The following is a 25769-nucleotide window of genomic DNA, read 5'->3' as shown; positions in this document are numbered from 1 at the left end:
ACTTCTTGCTTCCACTATCCTCCCATTCTCTATTTGTTTTTGAAATTCCATTGTCTTTGCTTCAAACGCTAGGAATGACACACACTTTCTCTCAAATGTTGACAGTTACAATCTGAGGCTCGCAAATATATGGAATTAGCGATCGCCTAACGGTAAAAAAAACACAGGTGAATCATAGGCTTCACAATTCCACAGGGTTTCTTTCTGAAACTTACACTGAAATCAGGAAGCCTCAATTATTTTCTATTTTTTTCAAAATCAGCTGTTATTAATGGATTTTTCTCAAGTGTACACGACATAAACAAAAACAAAGGATTGAATCATGCTCTATCTTTTGCCTGCTCTCGTAACTTTGCTGTACTTACTTTTGCAACCCTGTGGGACAAATCATCCTTGTGACTGGGACTGTTACTCCAGCATTTTGTATAGTTTAGTTTGGAGATACAGCGTGGAAATGGGCCCTTCGGCCCACCGAGTCTGCACCGACCAACAATCACCACACATTAACACAAGCCTCCTTACACTTGGGACAATTTACACCTATACCAAGTGTACAAACTGAAGCCAATTCACCTACAAACCTGTGTGTCTTTGGAGTGTGGGAGGAAACCGAAGATGTCGGAAAAAACCCACGTGGGTCACGGGGAGAACGTACAAACTCCGTATAGTCAGCAACAGTTGTCGGGATCGAACCCGGGTCTCTGGCGCTGCAAGGCAGCAACTCTACTGCTGCACCACCAAGCCGGAACAATGGAACAATGTGTTAAACTTCAATGTGAACCGGCATGTGCAGTTCCTTCCAACACATGTTGTCTGCTCCACTGCAAAATTTCCTCAAGATATGCCAACTTTGAGTTCTTCTGTCTCCGACGGGAACTCTGCAACACCCTCTCTCACTGCTGTCCCTCACCGAGAACCCGAACCATCATCTATTCCTTCTCTCCAGAGATGTTGTCTGATCCGATGAGTTATTCCAGCATTTTGTGCCTATCTGCAATACCCATGTTGGAAAGAGGAGCAGTCCATGATCAGCAACTAGTCTCTCAAATGTAGTTCCTGTGGCTCCACTGCTAGATTATGACTGTGTAACATCAGAGCAGTACTTTCTTATACTAATCCCAAAATATCAAAACATGTGCTTATGAACAAATTTAGCAACTGAGACTGTCTAGCCTTCTTGAGTAGAGACATTCAAAGATTCATCACCCTGTTGCAGAGGATGTCTCTTTTCACCTCTGTTTTCTTTATTAAAAAAGAACTTTTATAATAGTTGTTAATTTTGTTTCCAATAGTTTTCAAATTGTTTTCTCAATGTCATAAACATTGGAAAATCCTTGACTACCTGCAAAGCCGAAGGTGGCTTTTTTTTCTGCTGTCAACTACTTTTGGGATAGTTTCATAGGTACTACATCACTCCATTGCACTGTTCAAGGCCCTTTCATAACTTAGCATCTGACTCTAAGTTCTGAGACTCTCTAGGCCAGAGAGATCAGCCTTCAGGATTCAACTGTTAATTTGAATGAGGAACATAGTGAATGCGTAATAGTGTATAAAATCACGAGAGGAATAGATTGTGTTGATGCACAGAGTCTCTTGCTCAGAGTAGGCGAATCGAGGACAAAAAGACATAGGTTTATGGTGAAGAAAAGATTTAATCGGAATCTGAGAGGTACTTTTTTCACACAAAGGGTGGTGGGGGTATGGAACAAGCTGCCAGAGGAGATAGTTGAGGCTGGGATTATCCCAACATTTAAGAAACAGTTAGACAGATGCATGCTATATTTAAGAGGGAGTTAGATGTGGCCCTTTTTGCTAAAGGGATCAGGGGGTATGGAGAGAAGGCAGGTACAGGTTACTGAGCTGGATGATCAGCCATGATCATATTGAATGGCGGTGCAGGCTCGAAGGGCCGAATGGCCTACTCCTGCACCTATTTTTCTATGTTTCTATGGATAGGACAGGTTTGGAGGGATACGGGCCAAACACGGGCATGTGGGACTAGGGTTGCTGGGATATGTTCGCCGGTGTGGGCAAGTTGGGCCGAAGGGCCTGTTTCAACACTGTAACACTCTATGACTCTATGCAGTATGGATTGTGCCCATTAAAACTGGACCTTCATCTTGATTTAAAAAAATTGTGAAACACTATCAATATTTTGGTGACTTACATCGTGCTTAATGTATGCATCATCATCTTATAATGTGGTAGTGCAGAGTTCCTATTTAATTACAGTCATGGTTTTCATTTCACCCTCCATGCAATGCATGATTATTAACAGATAACCAGTGGTATTTTAGTGCATTGATCAAGCGGCCATCTGCAGTGGTTGTCAGCTCCACTTAAGCATATTGTAAGTCCTCAAATAAACTCTCATCCACAATGTGTTTGGTTCAAGTGTTGGTGCATTCATCGAGAATTAAATGGTTTGACCAGATTATGTACTATTGATTTGGCTTGTAAAAATTAACAATCTCTTGCCTTGCAAGTCGAGAAAAAATGATATAATAATGCATTAGAATTAAGAAAGCAGCTAATGTCCGTAATGAACACGTGTATTAAATGTTAAATTGTTTCAAAAGATATTAATTCGAATGATCTTCTGCATTCATTGTCCATATTAGAAATATTATAGGATTTTACATTCTGATCCTCTCCAATCAGCAGGAAAGATCCCATTGATTTAACAATGATGTAACAATGTTGATGCATCATTTTAGTTTATATGTTTCATTCTGCACACGTTGCAGCAAATAATGTTTTTAATTATTATCAAGAAATAGAAATTCCCATATTAGATAAAATAAACTGGATGATATTAATTTTATGAAGTTGCGTATATCCGTGCACTTCCAAGTTCCATTAAATTTCTGCAGCACCAAGTATTTCCAGAATGGTGCGGCCTCTCCAATATCTTGTTCAACTGTAACATAATGTACCATCTTTTATAACTAATGCCCTGACTGATGATGGCCAATGCAGCAAAAGCCTTCTTAGCCACCCTATCTACCTGTAATGCCATTTTCAGGGAACTATGTACCTCCACTCCTAAATCCCTCTGCTCTACAACACTCTCCAGGGCCCTCCCATTCACTGTGAAGGTTCTGCCATGGTTTGACTTCCCAAACTGCAACACCTCTCACTTATCTGCATTAAACTCCATGGTGATCGAGGAGGAAGTGTTGGTGCCAATTTGTACTGGATGTGATCTAATGAGGAAGTCAAGGGTCCAAATGCAGAAGGACAAGCAGAGACTAAGTTCCATGAGTTTGATAATAAGTTTAGAAGGGATGATGGTGTTGAATGCCAAGCTGCAGCCAATGAACAACAAACTGACACATGCTCTTATTGTCCAAGTGCAGAGTGCAAAACCAGCAAGATCACATCTCCTGTTGATCTTTTGTGGTGAGAGGTGAATTGTAGTGGATTAAGGTCCTTACTAAGGCCAAACATACCGGAAATTGCTAATTAAATGTAGCTTCGCTGGTCCCACACCATTGTAATGTGCTTTAGATTTCAAAGTAAATTGCTATCTGCACCTTTAAGGTCATCCAATCTGAAGGAGCAGACCTATAAATTTTCCCAGTTTGCTTGGGATGCTCATTTTACATCCAGCTACCAAATTAGAAACCTAGAAAATGACATGAGAAGCCTTGTTAAGTGGCTACCACATAATTTACATTCAATTTAAGTCATTCTGTTTCATGTGGGAGTATTCCTTGTTCAATTCGGGTCCAAGTATTTTTTGTTCAGTGCAGAGGACATAAATGCAACATGATATCTTAGTTGCTATCCTCCACTTTAAAACATTAGCAGTGGAACAGTGGCCTTATAACACATTATCAACTAGAAGTTTACGGTACAATAGTTTTAATGTTCTGCAGATATACACTATACATAGTGAGTGAATAATGTTGTGTGATGTTAATCCTTGTAATATTGAGATTATGTTGGCAGACAGTTTTGCAATGGCTCAGTTATTCATATTGTACTCTGAGCACATCTGTGACTGCCATGTTGGTTGGATGGTCGTTTTGTCAAGCCTTTCATGTTTTGAATTTGAATGGATAAATCTTATTCAGCCAAGTTAATGATAGAGGCTAACTTGATGCGATGGAATAGATGAACTTCAAATTAATGTTTCCTTTCACAGCCCTCTGACTTTGTTCTAAATACCAGTGTAATTTTATTCAGCCACTTTAATATTGATTATCTCAATGTACAACAGCCACTACAAACTATTTGCTATCTGGTGATCTGATGGAATAAAATCTTAAACATATTCAAGAAATACAAAATGATTTAACTATATTAATAAGGTTTTCATCTTTACACACCACTTCTGTTAAGCATATTCTTCATTCCCTAATTGGCCTTTTGCACCTTTGAGAATCAAACCTTGGTTAGCATTATTAATGTATTTTAAAAGACTGCTGTTGGAAATACACAACTTTAAAGTATACACTTGTATCTTGCTGAGCTTAGTACAGCATACTAAAGTTCATAAATATTATAACTATTAATTTTTGATATACACTTGAGTTAAAATGAGTTGTTATTTTTATACCTATGCATTTTTTGTGTGTAATGAGAATTTTGAATTTATGTGCTCAAGTTTTTCTAAGTATTTTTGGAATGAAACCTGATCTTCAGTCGCCAAAGTAAGCTTGTCATTGATGCCACTGGCCTCACCAGTTTTGAGATGAATAAGATTCTTCACAATATCAAAGCTCTGTTCTACTTTGAACCAAACTTCAAGCTCCATCAGAAAGATAGCTACTGCCACTCAAGCTTCCTTCTTGCAGTCACAGCCCATCATGGGTTGAAATTCTGATTTCTCTGTTGCCTCTATGCCTTGTCTATTCCATTGGTCCTCTGACCAACTTCCACATTGTAATTCTTCTCATCCAAATCTCTGCTGCATCTCCACTGTCCTCATTGAATCTTGCTTCAAACCCTTTCATTCAATCTGACAACTTCCACCTTCAGTGCAAAAGTGGGATAACATTGAACCAGCGTGAACGGTGATTGATGGCTGGCATGGACTTGGCCATATTTCCACATTGTATTCTTCAATCATTTAAAACCTCCGGATAAAAATTCAGATACTCTTGCTTATTTTCAATAACCTATAATGGCCTCCTTACAGGTACACTCCCCAAATGGTTAGTGTGGAGGGTAATTCTGGGCTACAGGGTGAGGTCAATATGATGGTGAAGTGGGCCGAGAAATGGAAGCTACAGTTTAATCCAAATAAATGTGAGGTTGTGCATTTTGAGACTGTCAATGAGTTATGGATTTACAACATGGATGGTGAGGAGCACTGAGGATCAGAGGAACCCTGGTGGGTAGAAGTCCAAAAACCCTTAAAGGTGACAGCACAGGTAGGTAACATTGTTAAGAAGGTATATGCAATGCTTGCCTTTATTAGTCAGGGCATTGCATACAAGAGTAGGGAGGTGATAGTGCAACTTTAGAAAACATTGGCCAGACCTCATGCAGTTCTGGTCACCACACTATAGTAAGAATGTAATGGTGCTGGAGAGGGTAGCGAGGACATTCACCGGGTTGCTGACTGGGGTGGAAAAGTACAGATATGAGGTGAGACTGGTGGGCCTGAGTCTTTTTTCCCTAGAGCGAAGGAAGTTAAGAAGTAATATGATTGAATATATAAAATTATGCGAGGTATAGATAGGGTATTATTGTGTCCTCTTATGAATCACATTTTGCCCAGTTACAGACATGTTTGTCTTTCAACTGCAATGAGATTGCGGGCAACTTGTCCCCATAGCGATGGTAGATAAAACTCGGGGACATAGGTTCAGGGTAAAGGGTAATGGATCAAGAGGGGAGGGGTGAGTACTTGGAATAGATTGCCATAGAAACTGGTGGAAACAGAGTTGCTGACAGTATTTTGGAAATGTCAAGACAAGCACTTGAATCGCCCTGGATAGATAGCTGTGGGCTAAGTACTGAAAGATGGGAATAAAATGCGTGGGTGCCCATTAGTTGGTGTGGGTGTGGTGTACTGAATGGCCTGTTTCCATGCTTTGTGACTCTGAGTTCCTGGTCTGTTATGCATCCTCATACCCAGAAAATGCTTTGGCAGTCTACATTCAGGCAACCAAGCCCAACATTTGAAACTATCTCTTTAAAACTCTACGCCCCTCCAATTTTTAGGATCCTGTTGAGGAGATTTTTATTAAAGCATGTTCAAGCACACTTTTGGTACCTACCTAATTTATCGTTTTTTTGGCTTGAAGGTCAAGTTTGGCTGATTTTATGCCAGTGACATTCTCTATGATCCTTTGTTAAATATACTGAAAAGCGGCAAGTTTTTGTTGTAAAGTGACCTTTACGCTGGAATTCATGTTTTCAATCATCCCATAATAATAATCGTTTGGAACTTGCCAGTTCAATCAAGCTTTCATTTCTTGTGAATGGTGAATTCTTGTGAACATCCAATTCAGCCATTGTACAGGGGCATGTTACTCCCAAGATTCGCAATGAAAACTATGAAACTGTAATCATCATCTGAAATGTTCATGGCGACAGTTTACAAAGCTGTGACCCATGGGAATTGTCATTCTTTATTACAGGAACTTGAAGGAAGATAATCACTTGTGCCTCCGTTATATTGCTTTTCATTAAGTGTCGAGTTCTTCATTTTTTAAATTTTATATATATAGATGTCACTTCACGTTAGGAGATGGTCAAATACATAAATGTTTAAAGTACTTAAATCTTATCACTTTTGTTCCTCAATGTATGCCACCAGCTTTCACTTTTTAGTCATCGAGAGGATTAGAGTGACCTGATTTTCATTGCCATTAAAAGTCAAACAGATCTGTGACTGAGATTTACAACAGGACAAAATTATATCTCTTCTGACCTCCCTTCCTGAAAACAAAGCCCATTATAAATAAATTGTGCAGCATTTGAAAATAGCACAATGGTTCGACCATTCATCTTTTTGTTTAATTCAAGAAGTGCTCTTGGAAATAGTGCATGGTTGGACCATTTATCTTTTTGTTTAATTCAAGAAGTGCTGTGCAGTCAATACAAGCTTAATATTAATTAGACCGAAGAAAGCTCTGTAGTTCTTAAACTGGAAGAACTTCCCATTTCCAGTCAGACGTTTTTCTTATGCTTTCCGCATGCATGATTCCAGCAATTATTTTTATTTTCAAGGAAATAGTTGTGGAAAATGCCTCCTTTTTTTATTACTAAATAATTACTCTTTGCTTTAATGATTTCCCAAAATCTACTTGATTATGTGAATTTTGCAGGAATAGGAGCAGCTTTGTCCCTTGGGGGAATTAAGTGTCTTTTAAGATAGCTTTACAATGTTAAAGCACCTTTTTAAGGCAACTCAAAAGCATTTAGTCACAAGCTTCTTAGATGTTTGCCATAAGCTTTTCACACATTAAGTGAAAATTATTACAAGGATTTACCCAGTTTGGATTCCCTGCAGTACAAGTCTCCAAAGTAAAAACTCAACTCTTGCCTCATATTGATTCTGGATGAAAAGAAGCTTTCTTCTGTAAATTAATTCTTCAGGGAAAAAAATCCACTGAAAGATTGATCAGTGTCCTATTGTAACCAGACCCTTAAGTCAGGCATTACCAGCAATCTGGCAAGTCAATGTGACAATTCTTTGTGATAAGTTGTTTTATAATGATCTTGTTCAAACTGTGGGTTGAAATCTGAATAACTGAACTGATATTATCTTAACATCACTCCAAATATAATTATGTACCAGACCAAACCGCCTACAGAGACCTAAAATATAACTTGGGGCAATGATATGGTTTTTAGAACTTTGTCTAAATTGTTTTATGCACTTCAGTGTTGCAACAGTTTAGATTCATTTTTTAATGGTTAAATGTAATTTTCAGTTTAAGATATGAATCATTATTGTAATGAACAGTTCGTTCAGTAACAACTTGTATTTGTTCACATTGACAATTTTTCTTCGGAAAAATGGTTATCAGTTTTCAGAGTGTCACAAATATGTTTGTTTTGTCACACTTTACTTTCTAAAGTGAATGCATCTGAAATCTCAATGCTGCTGATGACAGTATGTTGAAATACATTTTTTTAAATTATTTTTTCTATCACAGCAACTACTGCGGGAGAGACAGCAGATGGCTAGTCGACCTTTTGCAACTGTCGACGTAGCCCTGGAAGTTGGAAGTGAGCAAGCACACATCATAAGAGGACCATTAGAGGTAAGAACCATCCTCACAGTAACTGTGGCTTGAATATCTTCTGTGTCCAGATGACATGGAAATCCTGGGTCATGTATGTTGTGATAACAGGATAATTTTGCACTAATGCTGAAGAACAAATATCATAAGTGTAACTATTACATAAGCATGCGGTGTTTCATTATATAGCACCGTTACATTGTTGTAGTTTTATTTTAAGAGCACTGCATTTTCATTTGAAAAACCCCCGTGTATGTGCAATAGATTGCAAAGCAATAAAAAAGTATGATGGATTCCATTTTGTGGAGAAGCAATATATCTAATTAAATATCACAGAAAGCTTAAACATTGGGGCTTTACAAAAAAACAAAACAGATGAAACGACTTATTTCAAGGCATTATTGTTTCTAAGCAGTAAAACATGGGAAAAAGGTTTGTCATTCATGTGGAAAGTGTGTACATATGGCCATGGAACACTTCAGTCTTTGTTTAATTTAAATATTAATTGATAAATAAAAGGTAAAAATATAACAAATAATGAGAGCCAATGAACATTATTTTAAAATGTAGGTCATTGTTTAAAGGTGAGTTCAGCAATTCCGTGTTTCCAGTAGAGATGAGTGGTCGAAAGGAAGATAGCAGAGGTAACAATGTTGTGGCAATAATTCTGTGACCATTGCTTTTTGAAAGAAATGGTCTGCTAGAAACTCCATAATACTGAATCTATACATTGTTTTTGTCACTAGTTTATTGTCATTGCTATCGATGTTATTGAGATACAATCGTATGCTTTTTCATTGTATCTGCGTTGCATTCTGATTTTATTCAATTTGAATTTTCATCTGTTTTATCTTAAATAGCTACCTTGCAATTGGAGAATCGCTGAATAGCTATGAAAAGCAAAATATCATGTCCAAGAATATATTCTTTAATAAATCTCTCTTCCCCAAAAGTTCATCCCTGGTCAGCAATGTACAATATGGTAGAACACCGCAGTTGCTTCAAATTTGGGTTAAATTTCCATTTCAAAAAGAGTAGAACAGCATTTGCTACAATTTCACTCCGTGTTAACAGTCAGATGAATTCCTGGGCAATTGACTTTTAAAATTAATGCGTGTGCACATATAACAGATTAAACTTACATCCTCCATTGAGTGCGTATGTGATACTGTATAATAACATTGTTTTCAACCAATTTTAATATTATTACCAAATTGTGGCTGAATTTTGAATTCAACCAATGTGTACCTGTTTATTCATTGCAGCTTTAACATGCAGTGCAAATGGTCAGTGTCAAAGGCAGCAAGTTCCACTCCCGGGAGGTTTACAGTTAAACTCACTTTCCTCAGTTGGATGCATTCTGTCATCTCGTCTGTCAGATGGGTTGTCACAGGGAAGAGACAGGTCTGACAAACAGTTTAGAAATTCAAATGGATTTGTGTGCGTATTTAAAACTTTAAGAGGATTCATGAAATTCTACGATCAAGACTTGTTGGGATTTATGTACTGGTGCTTTAGTGGCGAATAATAACGTATTCTTTTTAATTAAATTTAATCACTGGATTACTTAACCACCGAACATTTTATCAGTTGCACATTCTGAACATCTATTGAATCGATATGAGTCACATAGCATGTTACATTTCCAAAATTCACCAGAAATCTAAATATTTATTTCATTAAGTTGTAGGTAATCATATGCATGTCAAGATAATTAGTAGAGGTCACTTAGCCAGATAATTATGATACAGCAACATGTTAGATTTAGCTCTTAGGGCTATGGGGAGAAAACCGGAACGGGGTACTGATTTTGGATGATCAGCCATGATCATATTGAATGGCGGTGCTGGCTCAAAGGGCCGAATGGCCTACTCCTGCACCTATTTTCTATGTTTCTTTGTTATTCAGATTTACAATTTTACTTCTTTGTTCCATCAATTTTCACATCAATTGGGATAAACAAAGGCCAAGTAATAAATGTATCTGGAATGTGTACTTCTAGCATTTTTCTGGAGCAATGTGTTTTGGAACTGCTAAGAGAACAAGATATTTAAAACACCCTGGTTAATGAACTAAAATAGGTGAATTTAACATCACGGCAGAAGAAATAGAATCAGGAGTACACCATTTAAAACTTCCAGGTGTTCCAATATTCAATAAGATTATGGTTGAGCATTTATCTCAACACTATTTACCTTTGCTAACTCTGCTTCCTAGGTCCCTAAATATCTGAAAGTCTATCAATCTCTGTCCTGAACATGTTCAAATTGAGCCTCCACAATCCTATTGGGAGCATTTCAAAGCTCTTGTTCTTGCTATCTGAAGAAATGTCTTCTCTCAGTTTTGGGTCTGAGACTCCCATGTTTTGGGTCTGAGACTCTAGTTCTAGGCACCTCTACTTGGTAAACAACATTTACCCACATTTACACTTGTAAGAATTGTGCCTGATTCAGTCAAGTCTTTTCACTACTGGGTCCAACCTGCTTATTGTTTTCTCATAGGACAAACCTGCCATTCTAGAAACCAGAGGGAATGAACATTCCCTCTTTTGCAAATGTAACTTACCTTAAGTTGGGTGACCAGACCAATACCCGATATTCCAGGAGACACAAGGAACTGTAGATGTTGAAATCTTGAGCAAAACCCAAAGTAATGCAATGGGTCAGGCAGCATCTGTGGAGGAAATGGTCAGATGACATTGCGATCGGGACCATTCTTCAGTGTAAAGAAGTCACCTGGCCCCTATATAATTACAGTAACTTCCATACAATTGGACTTAAATCCTCTTGCAATAAAGGTCAACGTATTCAGTCTAAAGAAGTCTCACCTGGCCCCTAGGTAATTGCAGTAACCTCCATACAATTGGACTTAAATCCTCTTGCAATAAAGGTCAACGTGCCATGTGCCTTGCAAATTGCTCGATGTACCTCCATATTAATATTCACTGCAGGATTAAAAAAAGCGAATGCTGTTGTCACTTTATTGGGGAGAGAGTGCTGAAGAGGAATATATTTCAAAATGATAGTGGATAGTGGCATACAAGTTAAATGAGAACAATCTGCTTGTTTGCATTTTTGATAGGAGAGGATGCCATTTATTATGGGTCAAAAGCAAATAATTTCTAATGTAAGGGGGTGAAAGGTTACTGGGAATAGATGGGAATGCAGAGTTGTTTTACAATCAGATCAGCCATGATCTTATAGAATGGCAAAATAGGCTCAAGGGGCCAAGTGGCTTACTCTGGACTCTTACTTCATATTTTTGTAAATCCAAATTAACTATTATCTAATTGAATGGCAGGGCAGGTTTGAGGGACTGAATGGCGATTTTCTGTTCCTATGATAATCATAGTTATTTGGATAATCAAGGCCTGATTAGAAACAGTCAACATGGATTTGTGCCTGGAAGGTCATGTTTGACTAATCTTCTTGAATTTTTTGAAGAGGTTACCAGGGAAATTGATAAGGGCAAGGCTGTGGATGTTGTCTATATGGACTTCAGTAAGGCATTTGACAAGGTTCCACATGGAAGGTTGATTAAGAAGGTTAAATCGTTGGGTATTAATAGTGAGGTTGCAAGATGGATTCAACAATGGCTGAATGGGAGATACCAGAGGGTAACGGTTGACAATTGTATGTCAGGTTGGAGGCCAGTGTCTAGTGGAGTACCCCAAGGATCTGTGTTGGGTCCACTGTTGTTTGTCATTTACATTAATGATCTGGATGATGGTGTGGCAAATTGGATTAGTAAATATGCAGATGATACTAAGATAGGTGGAGTAGTTGATAGTGAGGTAGATTTTCAAAGTCTACAGAGAGACTTGGGCCTTTTGGAAGGGTGGGCTGAAAGATGGCAGATGGAGTTTAATGCTGATAAGTGTGAGGTGCTGCATTTTGGTAGGACAAATCAAAATAGGACGTACAGGATAAATGGTAGGGAATTGAGGAATGCAGTGGGACAGAGGGATCTGGGAATAACTGTGCATTGTTCCCTGAAGGTGGAATCTCATGTGGATAGGGTGGTGAAGAAGGCGTTTGGTATGCTTGCCTTTATAAATCATTCAGAGCATCGAGTATAGAAGTTGGGATGTAATGTTAAAATTGTACAGGGCATTGGTGAGGCCAAATCTGGAGTATGGTGTGCAGTTCTGGTCGCCAAATTATAGGAAGGATGTCGACAAAATGGAGAGGGTACAGAGGAGATTTACTAGAATGTTGCCTGGGTTTCAGCACTTAGGCTACAGAGAGAGGTTGAACAGGTTGGGTCTTTATTCTTTGGAGCGTAGAAGGTTGAGGGGGGACTTGATAGAGGTTTTTAAAATTTTGAGAGGGACAGACAGAGTTGACGTGGGTAGGCTTTTCCCTTTGAGAGTGGGGAAGATTCCAACAAGGGGACATAGCTTCAGAATTGAGGGACAAAGGTTTAGGGGTAACATGAGGGGGAACTTCTTTACTCAGAGGGTGGTGGCTGTATGGAATGGGCTTCCGGTGGAAGTGGTGGAGGCTGGCTCGATTTTATTATTTAAGAGTAAATTGGATAGGTATATGGATAAGAGGGGATTAGAGGGTTATGGTCTGAGTGCAGGTAGATGAGACTAGGTCAGGGAGAATGGTCGGCGTGGACTAGTAGGGCCGGACAGGCCTGTTTCCATGCTGTAGTTGTTATATGTTATATGGGTGTAGGATAGTGTTAATGTACGGGGATCGCTGGGCGGCACGGACTTGGAGGGCCGAAAAGGCCTGTTTCCGGCTGTATATATATGATATGATATGATATGATATGTTCATATGTTGCTTTGAGTACATATGGGTGATGAGTATAAAACTATGCAACAAAACACCCATTAAATGTTGACTATCAGCAGGGCTAGTGAATTCCAGTCTCTCTGATGAGCATTTTTGTTTTTATCTCACTGACTATTTTTGAAACGAATTCTAATGTTATGATGATAGAGTCACTTGTGAACAGCTTTATTACCTCAACTCCAGAACACTATGGCCATAAATAACCAAGTGTAATGTTTAAGCATTTGTTTTTTCGCCTTCTATTTCACACTGCAGTAACCATTCGTCTTTTGTTTTGATCAACTTTTCTCTATTGTAGAATTTCTGTACTTTGTTCCTAATGATCTAAGATCCCACACATTATTTTGGAGCTCGAATACATGACATGAAAATTAACGTCTGATTAGTTAAGAACTGTCTCCAGACTTCCCTCTTTAAAGCTTATCCAGACTCAGCCGTCTGATGGCTAAGACAGTAACGGAGCCAACATGACCAGGTCACGTTGATGGGATTTTCATGGATGGGGCATGATTATTTAATGATTTATCTTCTTGGTATCCCTGTCAAACTGATTTTATGCAAAGATAACTTAATCAGTTTTCCCTAGGGCCTCTTTTTGCCTTTTCCCTATCTTTCGAGGAACCTAATGACCAGCTGTTGAAGCTAATGAGAACTTAGTTAAAATGCCTTGCTTTCTTAATACACTAAATCTGGGTCCCACATCTGGCGTGTTTCTGTTTCTTGCAACGATGAGAGTATATATAATTCTCAAACATTTTAAGGAGTATATAAACAGTATGGTGAATTAAAGTAAATTAGTAGTGAAGTGATGGATGAAAAAGAACATGGTTCTGAATATCATCTGTCTTACATGTTCAGATCGGGGGAGCTAGTCGTTCTTCCCTTCCAGTTCTCCCAGGAATCTATCCTTGGAACTTATCTGTTTCTCATATATTGCAGCAAATCGTAAAACTGAAAAGTCAGACTTATCACAGCTTTTTTCCAACATCCACAGATAGATGCACGAAAAGATCCTTCAGTAAATCAAGAAGTCAGTTGAAATTTGCAAGACAGTGACTTATTTTTCTTTTTGTTAGGCAAGGGTATGAAAAAACAGTTGTCAAAAACAAATACACACTAATGTGCAAATTAAATATTTGTAACTGAATGGTGTGTGAAGCTATTGACTTGAGCCAATGTTGTGATCGTTGCACAAATCCCAATAATCAGCCCAGCAACCATGTGAAACTGACCATCTCAACCGTTCATGACTATGATCTCAAGATGAGGTTCTGACACATCTCTTCATCAACCTCTGCCTGCAAGATACCTCACCACTCTGCCAAGTTCAATCAGTGTGAAACCCATTGTCAATGCCTTTATCATGTTGGCTTAACTACTGTGACATAATGACCATGTTCTATCCCATGTAAATTTAATTTTACCCCAATGCCTTTTTTTAAATGTAGTTACTCGCACCATTTGTGACCTATGTTGGTTTAGGCTGCCAGCCTAACTCTAACTCTAATTTTCTCATCTTTCAATATTCACATCCTTCCCTTATTCTGTATCATTGTCTAGCCCTACATTTATATAAGGTCCTTTTGCACCTTAAATTACGGCACCTTATAGAACCTTGATTACAATCACATCTTTATTGACATCTCGGCCCTAAACACTTAAATTTTACTTTAACTTTTGTGATTCTCCATCTATGAGATGGGTGCTAAAACCATCTCTGTTCAGGAACTGCTTCAGTATTTTATTTTTTATGTGGTATAGGGTCAAATTTGGTTTGCGCCCTGTAAAGTGCCTTGGACAACTTTAATGCAGTTCTCCATCCCACTATCGGTGTATGGCATTCTGCACAGTTGCAATAAGGTCCAATGCAGCTTGAGGGACAGCACCTCATCTTCTGTCTGGGCAAATTGCAACCTGTTGGATTCAATATTGCATTCTACAACTTCAGGTAACTTGGTTTCTCAGTCTGCATCAGTCATCCATCCGTGATATTGGCTCACATTTGTTTGTTATTTGCTCTTTTTGTCTGGAAGTTGTGGAAATGTCCCGGCATATCCTCCTGCTCTGCATTTTACAACATACAAAATTACCTGATCCTGTGTTATAATATTCTGTGTGTTTGTTGAAACACCATTAGAAAGTTTTTGGAGCAATTCCTTTGTACATGCAGATTATTAGAACTAACTGGAGAATTAGGATAATTGTAACCATGAACATAGTTATCGTAGAAATATCAGGTTAATTGGTATCTATCTCAACAAATCTTTGTGTTTATTTCATCACAATTGTAACACATCTTAAAACAAGTGTTAATTGCTTGTGGTTTCACAGTGGATGTTTTAGTTTAAAATAAATTATTTTTAATTGAGATTTTACCAGCTGAAGCGTGTTGTGGGTTGAAGCCAGTTAGAACAAACCTCCAACAATGTTGCTGCACATTAATAGTTATTATAAGAGGAACGTGCCCCACAGGATCAAAATATGGTGCTGTCACACAACTAATCGCTTATGAGAGCATCATTAAAAAATCACTCGTTAAGGACTCCCTGAGATTATTATAGATTGAATAGTAGTCAAAGATGGCAAAGAATCCTGAAATCTGATGCACAGAGTCTCTTACCCGGAGTAGGTGAATCGAGGACCAGAGGACATAGGTTTAAGGTGAAGGGAAAAACAATAGACAATAGGTGCAGGAGTAGGCCATTCGGCCCTTCGAGCCAGCACTGCCATTCAACGTGATCATGGCTGATCATTCTCAATCAGTACCCCGTTCCTGCCTTCTCCCCATACCCCCTGACTCCGCTATCCTTAAGAGCTCTATCTAGCTCTCTCTTGAATGCATTCAGAGAATTGGCCGCCACTGCCTTCTGAGGCAGAGAATTCCACAGATTCACAGCTCTCAGAGTGAAAAAGTTTATCCTCATCTCCGTTCTAAATGGCCTACCCCTTATTGTTAAACTGTGGCCCCTGGTTCTGGAAACTGTGGCCCCTGGTTCTGGACATTTCATAGGAATCTGAGGGGTAACTTTAAAACGTTTTCACACAAAGGGTGGTGGATGTATGGAACAAGCTGCCAGAGGAGGTAGTTGATGCAGGGACTATCCCAACATTAAGAAGCAGTTAGACCTTTACACGGATAGGACAGGTTTGGAGGGATATGGACTAAATGCTGGCAGATGGGTCTAGTGTAGCTGGAACATGTTGGCTGGTGTGGGCAAGTTGGGCTGAAGGGCCTGCTTCCACACTCTATAACTCTATGACTGATCATTTGTACTGTGGCTCAAGCATTCTACAAATAGAGAAGATTGGAGGCAATATTCTGTACTTATAGAAGGATAAAGGGAACGATAATTCACAATTAGGTGTCATGGTGTGGATGAAGGGGTGTGATTGCTGCAGTGGGTTTCTAAGGGACCTGCAGGTGAAATGTATCCGCTGTTGCTTTCGTAATGGTTAACGTTAACTATTCCAGTGGCATCTTCAAAAAGAGGAGAAAAAGTAATTGCAAAGTTTTTGGAAGCAAATGTGATATTCGGAATGTAAGTTTCTAGATGGTCCTTTTTTTGGAGTGTTTTTCTCATTCATCAAACCCAAAGACGGTTGTTGCACTTTTCTGTCAATGTAACACAGTATCCATATTAATAGCCCTGACATACAGTGTGCCATCTGATACACAGAAGCTGAAATCATCACCTCAGCACTCTGCAAGAAATACACCACTTGAAGCTTGCACCAGCTCGAATGTTGACATTTCAGACAGTCTTGCATGAGTTTGAGGCAGAATGACAGGAACGAGTCACTCACCACCAGCGATGAGTGACTTCATGCTCTGAGATGACCATGAGCTGTTGAATTAATCATTTACTTTGTGAAGGGAAAGATACGGGTAGTGTTGGACTGTTGTGCAATTAAAATCTCCAACTAAACTGATCGACATTAAACAACTGTAGAGATCATCGACATTTGCAAAGGGCTATCATATGGACAATCCAATTAGACTGTAATAAATGCTTCCTTTCTATGATTTAGAGTTCCACAGATCTAGCTACCGTAGAAACTGATTTAGAGGTTTGAACAATGATCATGGTAAGTTGACAACTGGTGAAATTTGTCATTGATAAACAAATCTGAACAATAAACACAGAAAATTGCAGTAGTACCGAGGTCAGGCATCATTTGTGGAAGGAGAAACAAAATGTCTTCATTGAAGTTAAATATCTATGGTGCTGCTTAATTTCCATTTCCATGAATATAAAGAACAGAAACATATATGTGGGCATTACCAGTTATTACATAGAAATATAGAAAATAGGTGCAGGAGGAGGCCATTTGGCCTTTCGAGCCAGCACCGCCATTCATGTGCTCAAGGCTGATCATCCACAATCAGTAACCTGTGCCCAACTTCTCCCCATATCCCCTGATTCCATCAGTCCCCAGAGCTCTATCTAACTCCCTCTTAAATTCATCCAGTGATTTGGCCTTCACTGCCCTCTGTGGCAGAGAATTCCACAAATTCACAACTCTCTGGGTGAAAAAGTTCCTTCTCACCTCAGTTTTAAATGGCCTCCCTTTTATTCTAAGACTGTGCCCCCTGGTTCTGGACTCCCCCAACATTGGGAACATTTTTCCTGCGTCTAGCTTGTCCAGTCCTGTTATAATGTTATATGTCTCTATAAGATCCCCTCTCATCCTTCTAAACTCTAGTGAATACAAGCCTAGTCTTTTCAATCTTTCCTCATATGACATTATTATTTGCATATTTGTAGTAACAAACAATAGGAGAATCTGAATGCACAAAGTCTGAAATATTACCAAATATATTTGAAGTGTACATGCCAAAAGATTTATTTTGATTGTCATGTGTAGAAAAGAGTTGCTCTTTTTTTATTGTGGTATACATATAGATATTGTTGCTTTTAAGAATGTAACAAAGCTATCGTTGTTTTTATTTTGCTTTTGAAGGTGTAGACAACACTGAAGCTTTGAATCAATGCATACATTTAGGTCTGAGATCACCAATGAAGGTATCTTTGCTGATATGTGTCTTTTCCTTGCCAGAAGATTTTCTTCACAAAATGGCTGATTTTCATTTTGCCTATCAGGATATTTGCATTCATTGAACTGAGCCTGAAAGGCTATTGTTGGATTGGGGGCAAGAGGTTAGGAAAATTGATAGTTACGGGGGGAAATTCCATAATCTAAACAGAGTTGCTTCAAAAAGAACTCCACAGTCTCCTTGCTGGGAAAAAAATAGACCCTTTCTCTCTGTACTTAAGTATTGATTTCAAGGCTTAATGTGTAGTCCTGGTGATAACCATTAAAATAATGACACAGTGCTGGAGTAATTCAGCGGGTCAAGCAGCTTCACTGGAGAATACAGATAGGGATATTTCGGGGTCTGAAGAAGGTTCCCGACCCGAAACGTCACCTAACCACTTTCTGCAGAGATGCCACTTGACCCAATGAGGTTCTCCAGTACTTTGTGTCTTTTTTTTTAGTAAACTGACATTTGCAGTTCCTTGTGTCAAAATTCAAATAATTTTGGTTTGTGTCCATTCGGATGTGAGGAATTAGTTTTAATGCCATTAGTTAAACTTCTCAAACAGGAGGGAAGGATGGAACTTGAAAATATACAAATCTGCAGATGATGGAAATCTGAAAAAACAGAAAATAGTGGAAACTCTCAGCCAGTCAAAAGAGAAACAGAGTTAGCATTTCAGATTGAAGACTCTTTATAAGGCTGCTTCTCTGCCCCACAAATACAGAAAACCATCATTGAAATGTGGCCAGCAGGCTTTGGCATTTGTGTACAAAAGATTGAATCAAATAACAAAAGTGATGCAAATGTCAGAAAGTTGAAGTGGTAATTACAAAATTACATTTTAATATGAAAGGATGTCATGATTATCTCTGTGTTGCTACTGTCAAGACTGATGCCATCTCAAGCAATTTATTGCCATCTTGTAATCGATAGCAACTGTTTTCCTAAATTCTGCTGTTTGCTTCAATATTAAATTCAGCTGAAGCGATTGTTTGAGAAGAGTGCAGATACCTAAAGCTGATGTCAGCACCACAAAGTAACCTTTGCTGTTTTGTGATCTGCTGGAAATGCACACCAGGTATCTAATGGAGTGCCATTAACCCATTAGATTTTATATTCTTATTTGGCTTTGTAGATTTCTGCAATATAGCGGAAGGTGGCTCTATTCAGTATGAGATTCGTTGAACTGGCTATATTTATTCACTAATTGCATGATTACCGCAGCAAAAAAAAACAGAAGGTCTGGCAAGGATGAGGATAATTTTTCTGACTCCAGAGACTGCAGATGCTGGAATATGGAGCAAATAAACTGTTGGAGGAGCTTAGCAGGTTAAACAGCATCTGTAGGGGAGGGAGAAATCATCAACGGTTTGGATCAGGCATCAGGTCTAAGTGTGGTGGCGGGAGATAAGCAGTATAAAGAAGAGAAGGGTGAGATGGGAGCCAGGAGGTGATGAGTGGAGCAAGGTGCAGACAGATGATGGATAGATGTAAATAGCTGGGAGAGGGGAAGGATGGAATTGGGAAGCAGAAGCTGATAGAAACAGACAAAGATAAACAAAGAAATGTAGTTAGGTGGGGGGAGGGGGTGATGGTGGATGAAGATATACAAAGGCTGCAAGTACAGCAATCTGTTAAGTGTGGACGATGACTATTGTAACTATTAAGGAGGATATGAAGGGCAGCTGGAACAAGATTGAGAAGAGGATACGGTGGGTGAAATGTGTGGGAAGTGGGCAGATGGAAACTGGGAGGGGGAGTGGGATAAAAATGGGTGATGGGTGGCTGGTGACGGTGATATGGAAAAGGAACAAAATGGGAGAGCTGGAGGTGAATCGAAAGGTGAAAGGAGGTGAGGGTTATCTGACATTTGAACATTCAATGTTCATACCACGAGGTTGTAAGTTGTAGACTGCCCAGCTGGAATATGAGGTGCTGTTCTTCTAGTTTATATTGGGTTACACTGGCAATAGAGAAGGTCAACAATGGACGTCTCTCCACGATGTACAAGTCTCTCCACGATGGCCATGCATAGTTTGCGGTTGCCTGCCACTTTAACTCCACTTCCCCTTCCCACATGGATCTATCTGTCTGCTCTCTGATGTTTAATTGTCGGTTATATCTAATGTGGAAAGTCTATGAATGTGAATTAACTGGTTGAAGAACAAACCATGTGGAATTGATAGTTGATAAAAGACCAGCTACTCCATCAAATCAGGGGCAGTTAAACACTGGTCCCGTCTTGCATACCACTGCAGACACACCCAGTATTGTGTTGACCATCCCCTGCCCCTGCCCCTCCCCATTCTATCACCACCCTGCAGAACCATTAAGTCCACTGGAAGAGACAATGTAGAAGATTCCATTCAATCTCTCTCAGGTGATGAAAACTAATGCAGGGAGTTTGCATAGAGCTGTTGTCACTTCAAAAAAACATTCACTGCCTTTTATGTGACCCTTCTCACCCAGCAGGATGAAATCAATAACCACCTTACAGGCTCAGGTTGCTCAGCCTTGGATATAACAGGTTCATTTATTTTTCAGCGTTCAAGCCAGATACTTTGTGTGAAAATGTTTTCTGAGCTACACAGTTGTGAAATGAATTGCATGACAAGGGGATGAAAAGACTGGCAAGCACCTATTTATGTCCTGAGATCCACTGAGTGCCAAACCACGAAAGAATTGTGGAGATTCAGAAGCAAAAGTTAACAAGAAATTTTAGTTGTTGCTGAGCCTGTCTTGACTGACAGTTATATAAAGAATTGTGTGTGAATGTGATTTCTATTAACTTGGGTTTCTTTCAACTTCGCTTCTGGCGTAATAAAGCAATGCAAGGAGGACTTGATTAGGTAGACTGATGGAAAGAAATCTTCATTCTATAAAAAGCAGGATGCAAAAGTGCTCAAACTAAATTTTGCTAGTTAGAATCACTCTCCTGAAATCCGACGTTTATGAGCAGGATGGCAAGGCAATGATTTATTCAATGCAATCTATCCAAGTTTGACGGTGTACTATTTTTACATCAGAAGCATAACTTATTAACTTTGGCGATGAATATTAGTGGTCATATTGCGTCTCTTCATTGAGTATGAAAGAAGTATATCAACAATCTTGTGTTGGTAACAGCATAAGTTCAAAACTTACTTTTGCAACTTTGGAAAGGGGGCATACCTGGCAAGGTCAATATTTATTGCCCATCCCCAATTGTCCATCAGAGGGTGGTAGTGAGCTACCACTTTGAACTTATGTAAACCTTCTTTGATTTAGACTCAACAGTGATGAAGTCCCAATAGCGTATTTCCAACTCAGGATGGTATGTAACTTGGAGGTGAACCGTCAGGCACTTGTGTTCCCATGTGCATGTGGAATTTGTACTATATGGTAGAATTCGCCGGTTTGGGACAAGATGTCAGATTAGACTGAACAACTAACTACAATTCTTTTTGAAGGTGGAATACACACTGCAACCATTACATAATAGTGTTGCAAGGAAATAAATATTTATGGATCTTATCCTGGAAGGGTCTATTTCTGCACTGTATAATTCCATGACTGTAACTGAAGCTTGCTTTTGGTATTTTCAATGCAGTAAAATTTCCATAGGGAGTTCACAAAGGTATTATCAATAAAAATTAGCAACAAACCAGTAAGAAATAGGGTTGATGATTAAAAGCTTAAAGAAGAGAGAGAGAATTTAAGGCCAAGTTTTAATGAAGAAAACAGAAGGAGGTTTATGGCTATTCAAGATGGTGGCGGCGGTGGAAGTAGGCAAACAACTGTGCTGGTAGCGGGCTGAGGTCTTGCCTCCCACGCCCTTGGAGGCATTCTGGTGTCAACTGTGGGAAGTGGCCAGTGCACAGAATCAGAGCAGTGGCCGTGTGAGGCGAGGGGCAGTGCGTTCTCAGGTTGATGTGTCCAGATCGAGGCATCAGTGGAGCAGACCGTTGGAGGCCCTACAGCAGTCTGGGTTTCAAGTGGATTGATGCCGTTCCAAGAGTCCAAGCGCATGGATCGGACATGACCTTCAGCGGCACAAAGCAGTGGAAGATATCGCCTGGCCGGGCTGACCCTACAACCCTGACCAAGTGCCGCCAAGTTGAGACGCTACATTATTAACAACTTTTGACTTGAATCATACAAAATCGCGCTGGAAATGTGGCGACTCTCACGTGCTGTCTCAGTGTAATCTACTATTCCTACACTCTTGTAATTTCACTGTACCTAGGTACATGTGGCAATAAAAAAAACATTGAACCATACCCCAAAGCTTAGAGTCATAGAGTGACACAGTGTAGACACCTCACGATAGCTGCCTCGCCAAAGGTCTGTCTTCATCTTTCCCTTCTTTGTGTTTTTAGTTTGTTGTAAAATGTATGTTTTAGTTTATTTTTAGTTTTGTCTTATGTGGGGGATGGTGGGAGGGGGTGGGGGAAACTTTTTTTGTCTCTTTCCTCGACGGAGATGCGACTTCTTCCATGTCATATCTCCGTCCGCACTGCGGCCTAACATCGTGGATTTGGCGGCTTCTTGCTGGGACTTCTGGAGCTCCAACCACGGGAGCCTGCGAACTTTAACATCTCAGAACGGGCGATCCCTTTGCCAGGGGTCGACCTTTGGTGCTCCAACCTGTGGGAGCTGCGGAATTTAACATCGTGGAGCACGCAGTCTCTGGTGAGAGACCGATTTTGGGGACTCCAAGCCGCAGGAGTTCGACCGCCCTGATGCAGGAGTTTAGACAGCCCCGACATGGGAGCTCGATCGCTGGCTGCGGGAGCTCCATTGCCAGCTGTGGATGGTTCGACTTCCCCTACCATGGGAAAGGAGGAAAGAAGATAAGACTTTTTTGCCTCTCATCACAGTGAAGAACGTGGAGGAGCCACTGTGGTGGATGTTTATGTTAATTTTTATGTAGTTGTGTGTCTTGTTGCTTTTTTGTTATAACTGCATGGCAAACCAAACTCCTCATATGTTGCAAAACACACTTGGCTAATAAATTATGATTATGATGTAATAAGACCTTCGGCACAACTTGCCCATACCGGCCAACGTCCCAACTACACTAGTCCCACCTGCCAGCATTTGGTCCATATCACTCCAAACCTGTCGTATCCATGTACCTGTCTAACTGTATCCATGTACCTGTCTAACCGAGGGCTTTGTCTTCTAAATGGGGAGTGGGTATGTAGTACATGGCTGATTTACTGAGGGTACAATTAGAGATGTCGGTCAGAATATAAAATCTAGAGGTAACAAAGACCAATAACCAGCTAGTGAGCTGGGAACATTATTGTTACAGAGTTAGAGATTGACAGCCTGAGCAATGGTGCAAATATGTAGTTCAAGGCTAATGTGAGGACTTCAATGGCATGCAGGTTTAGCAGTAGCCTGGTTTAGTTTCTGGAGACTATAGTTAAGTATTTGGTACATTCCCATACATTTGTACATTCCCAAACATTTGTCCATTCAAATATAAAGTTGTACCCAGTGAACCCTCATAAGAACGGACCATGGGGGAGGGAAGGGAGTGGTAACCGAGGCTCATTATCATTGGGTGATGAGGTGAGGTGGGGAGGAGAAACTTTGGTTTTGAATGGTTGAGCATAATTGATAGGCCTGTTAAGCCTCCATTAGGACTATAAATTTGCACTTTTCCATTAATTCATATAAGATGGATCCATCAAGAGAGAGTTAGATTTAGCTCTTCGGGCTAAAGGAATCAAGGGATATGGGGAAAAAGCAGGAATGGGGTACTGATTTTAGATGATCAGCCATGATCATATTGAATGGTGGTGCTGGTGTGAATTGTAATTGGAATTGCAGAAAATATAAGTCAATTGTTGAATCTTCAGGAATACTAAATATTGCTTAGTATTTCTACTTTAATTTAGTACTTTAATTCTATTTTAATTTAGTTATTTTCAAATAGCACACAGTATTTTTCAGGAAGAATTCCATGCTTCTCACAACAGGCCATCAACATCTGTAAAAAAACAGATTGTTTAGCATTTCTGGTTACCTGAAATATTAAGCTATTTTTCCTCATTGCAGGTGCTGACAGGTTTGTTGGCTATTTTCAGCATTTTTATTAGAAAATAAATGAACTTGCCACACTGCGCACAGAAAGATTTGATCATTCTGCAGTTGTGCAAGGTAGGTCCGTTAATGTTTAATGCATTGATTCAGTGAATACACTGGACCTGTCCATACCCAGAAGGATTTACATCTTTTAGAATGTGGTTGACAATCTGTCTCTCACAGCTACAGACACACCAGATAACCCTTTATGAAATTCAACTCTACACGTGACTTATACCTTCCCCAGTCAGCCTTCCCCAGCCTTTACTATCCAAGAAATCTTTGATTATACAAATGTTTGGAAATGTACAAAATATTTAACAGTGGTCTCCTGAAAAGACGATTCTCCTTAAATTAAGGAACATTCAGGCACATGGTACTTTGGTCTATTAATTCTTATATGCCCAAAATAAGTGGTCCAGGTGGAACTATTTACAATATCAATAACAGTTTTGTTCTGGAGACCCCCATAGAACAAAATAAATAGAAGCAGGAATAGGCAGTTTAGCCCCGTGATATTTTTGGGCACAATCAAGTTTTTTCCTAAATAGAGGAACAACATTGCCTAGTCTTCTAGGTCCTCGCCTTTTGCCAGAGAGGATATAAAGATCTTCATCAGGGCCCCAGCAAAAGCCTGGCTCGCCTCTCTCAATAACCTGGGAGAGACTTCATTAGGCTATTGGAATTTTTCCACCTTAATGCTCTTCAAGAGATCCCACATGACCTCTTTCTTGATCTCAAAATGTCTTGGCCTAGTTGTATAGTCCACGTTGATCTCACTATCCTGTACGCCCTCCTCGTTTATGAAACAAAGTACCACCAAAGTAGCCATGTCCGATATGCTCATAACTAAGCCAGAGAAGGTATTAGAGGCAGTAGTGTCAGTCATTACATTAAGTTATCCTGTTTTAACTTGAGTAAAGGTAGATAATTACAGTTAGGAAGTTTTAATTTGTTCGTTATTAAGTCTTTGGATTTGTACAGTGATAGTAGATCAATCTCACCTGTTGTAAATAGAGCTAAGTGGAGATACACTGGAATATTTGGTCAATGTTCCAGAGTGATGCAAAATAAGATGGAAATGGATATTATTGTGCTTTGCACAGTGAAGTCAGTTTTCAATCATAAAAGACTGAAAAAAATATGCATTATGTGGTCAAATTTCTGGATCTCTGGATTCTGGATTTTGATGCTGAATGACAGCAAATGTGTAGTACTAAACTCTGACTGGGTCACTCCAGGCTCCTCTTACCAATGAAATATGAGGATCAGCCCGTGGACCATATATTTCTAGTTCTAGACATTGGGTCTGGCTTGTCGATTCACACATCATCGCACATGAAAATCGAACACTCCGGATTCAGGAGGCGGAATCCATCAATTCGCTCCACTTCTGGCTAGCAACTCGTCCAGTGTCAGAGTTTGATTCACTGACATTTCCTGGCATTACTGTGAACAGATCTCTTGGACCTCCATCTGCAGAACTCGGTAATACAGTCTTGGGACTGGGAGGGGAATTTGGAGAGAGAAGTTAATTAGCACGATGTGACTGCTCTCCATTTTCTGACCATGATGCAGACAACACCTGAAACAGAACATTAGCCACTTTGGGTAACTGAGATGAAAAGTATTTCTAAATTT

At 39.6% G+C, this 25769-nt stretch overlaps 1 protein-coding gene across 1 annotated transcript in view; it reads left to right on the top strand.

Moving 5' to 3' along the window:
- atrnl1b (attractin-like 1b) overlaps positions 1 to 25769 on the top strand; it is a 681061-nt gene that overhangs the window by 523499 nt on the left and 131793 nt on the right. The window contains exon 27 of the mRNA XM_078413453.1: positions 8121 to 8228. Coding sequence (XP_078269579.1) covers positions 8121 to 8228 — 108 coding nt within the window. The remainder of the gene's footprint in view (positions 1 to 8120; positions 8229 to 25769) is intronic.

This window comes from Rhinoraja longicauda, chromosome 16, assembly GCF_053455715.1.
Source record: "Rhinoraja longicauda isolate Sanriku21f chromosome 16, sRhiLon1.1, whole genome shotgun sequence".
In the NCBI taxonomy this organism is placed as follows: domain Eukaryota; kingdom Metazoa; phylum Chordata; class Chondrichthyes; order Rajiformes; family Arhynchobatidae; genus Rhinoraja; species Rhinoraja longicauda.
Note: the sequence above shows the minus strand (reverse complement) of the source record. Positions and strands in the feature narration are given on the sequence as shown.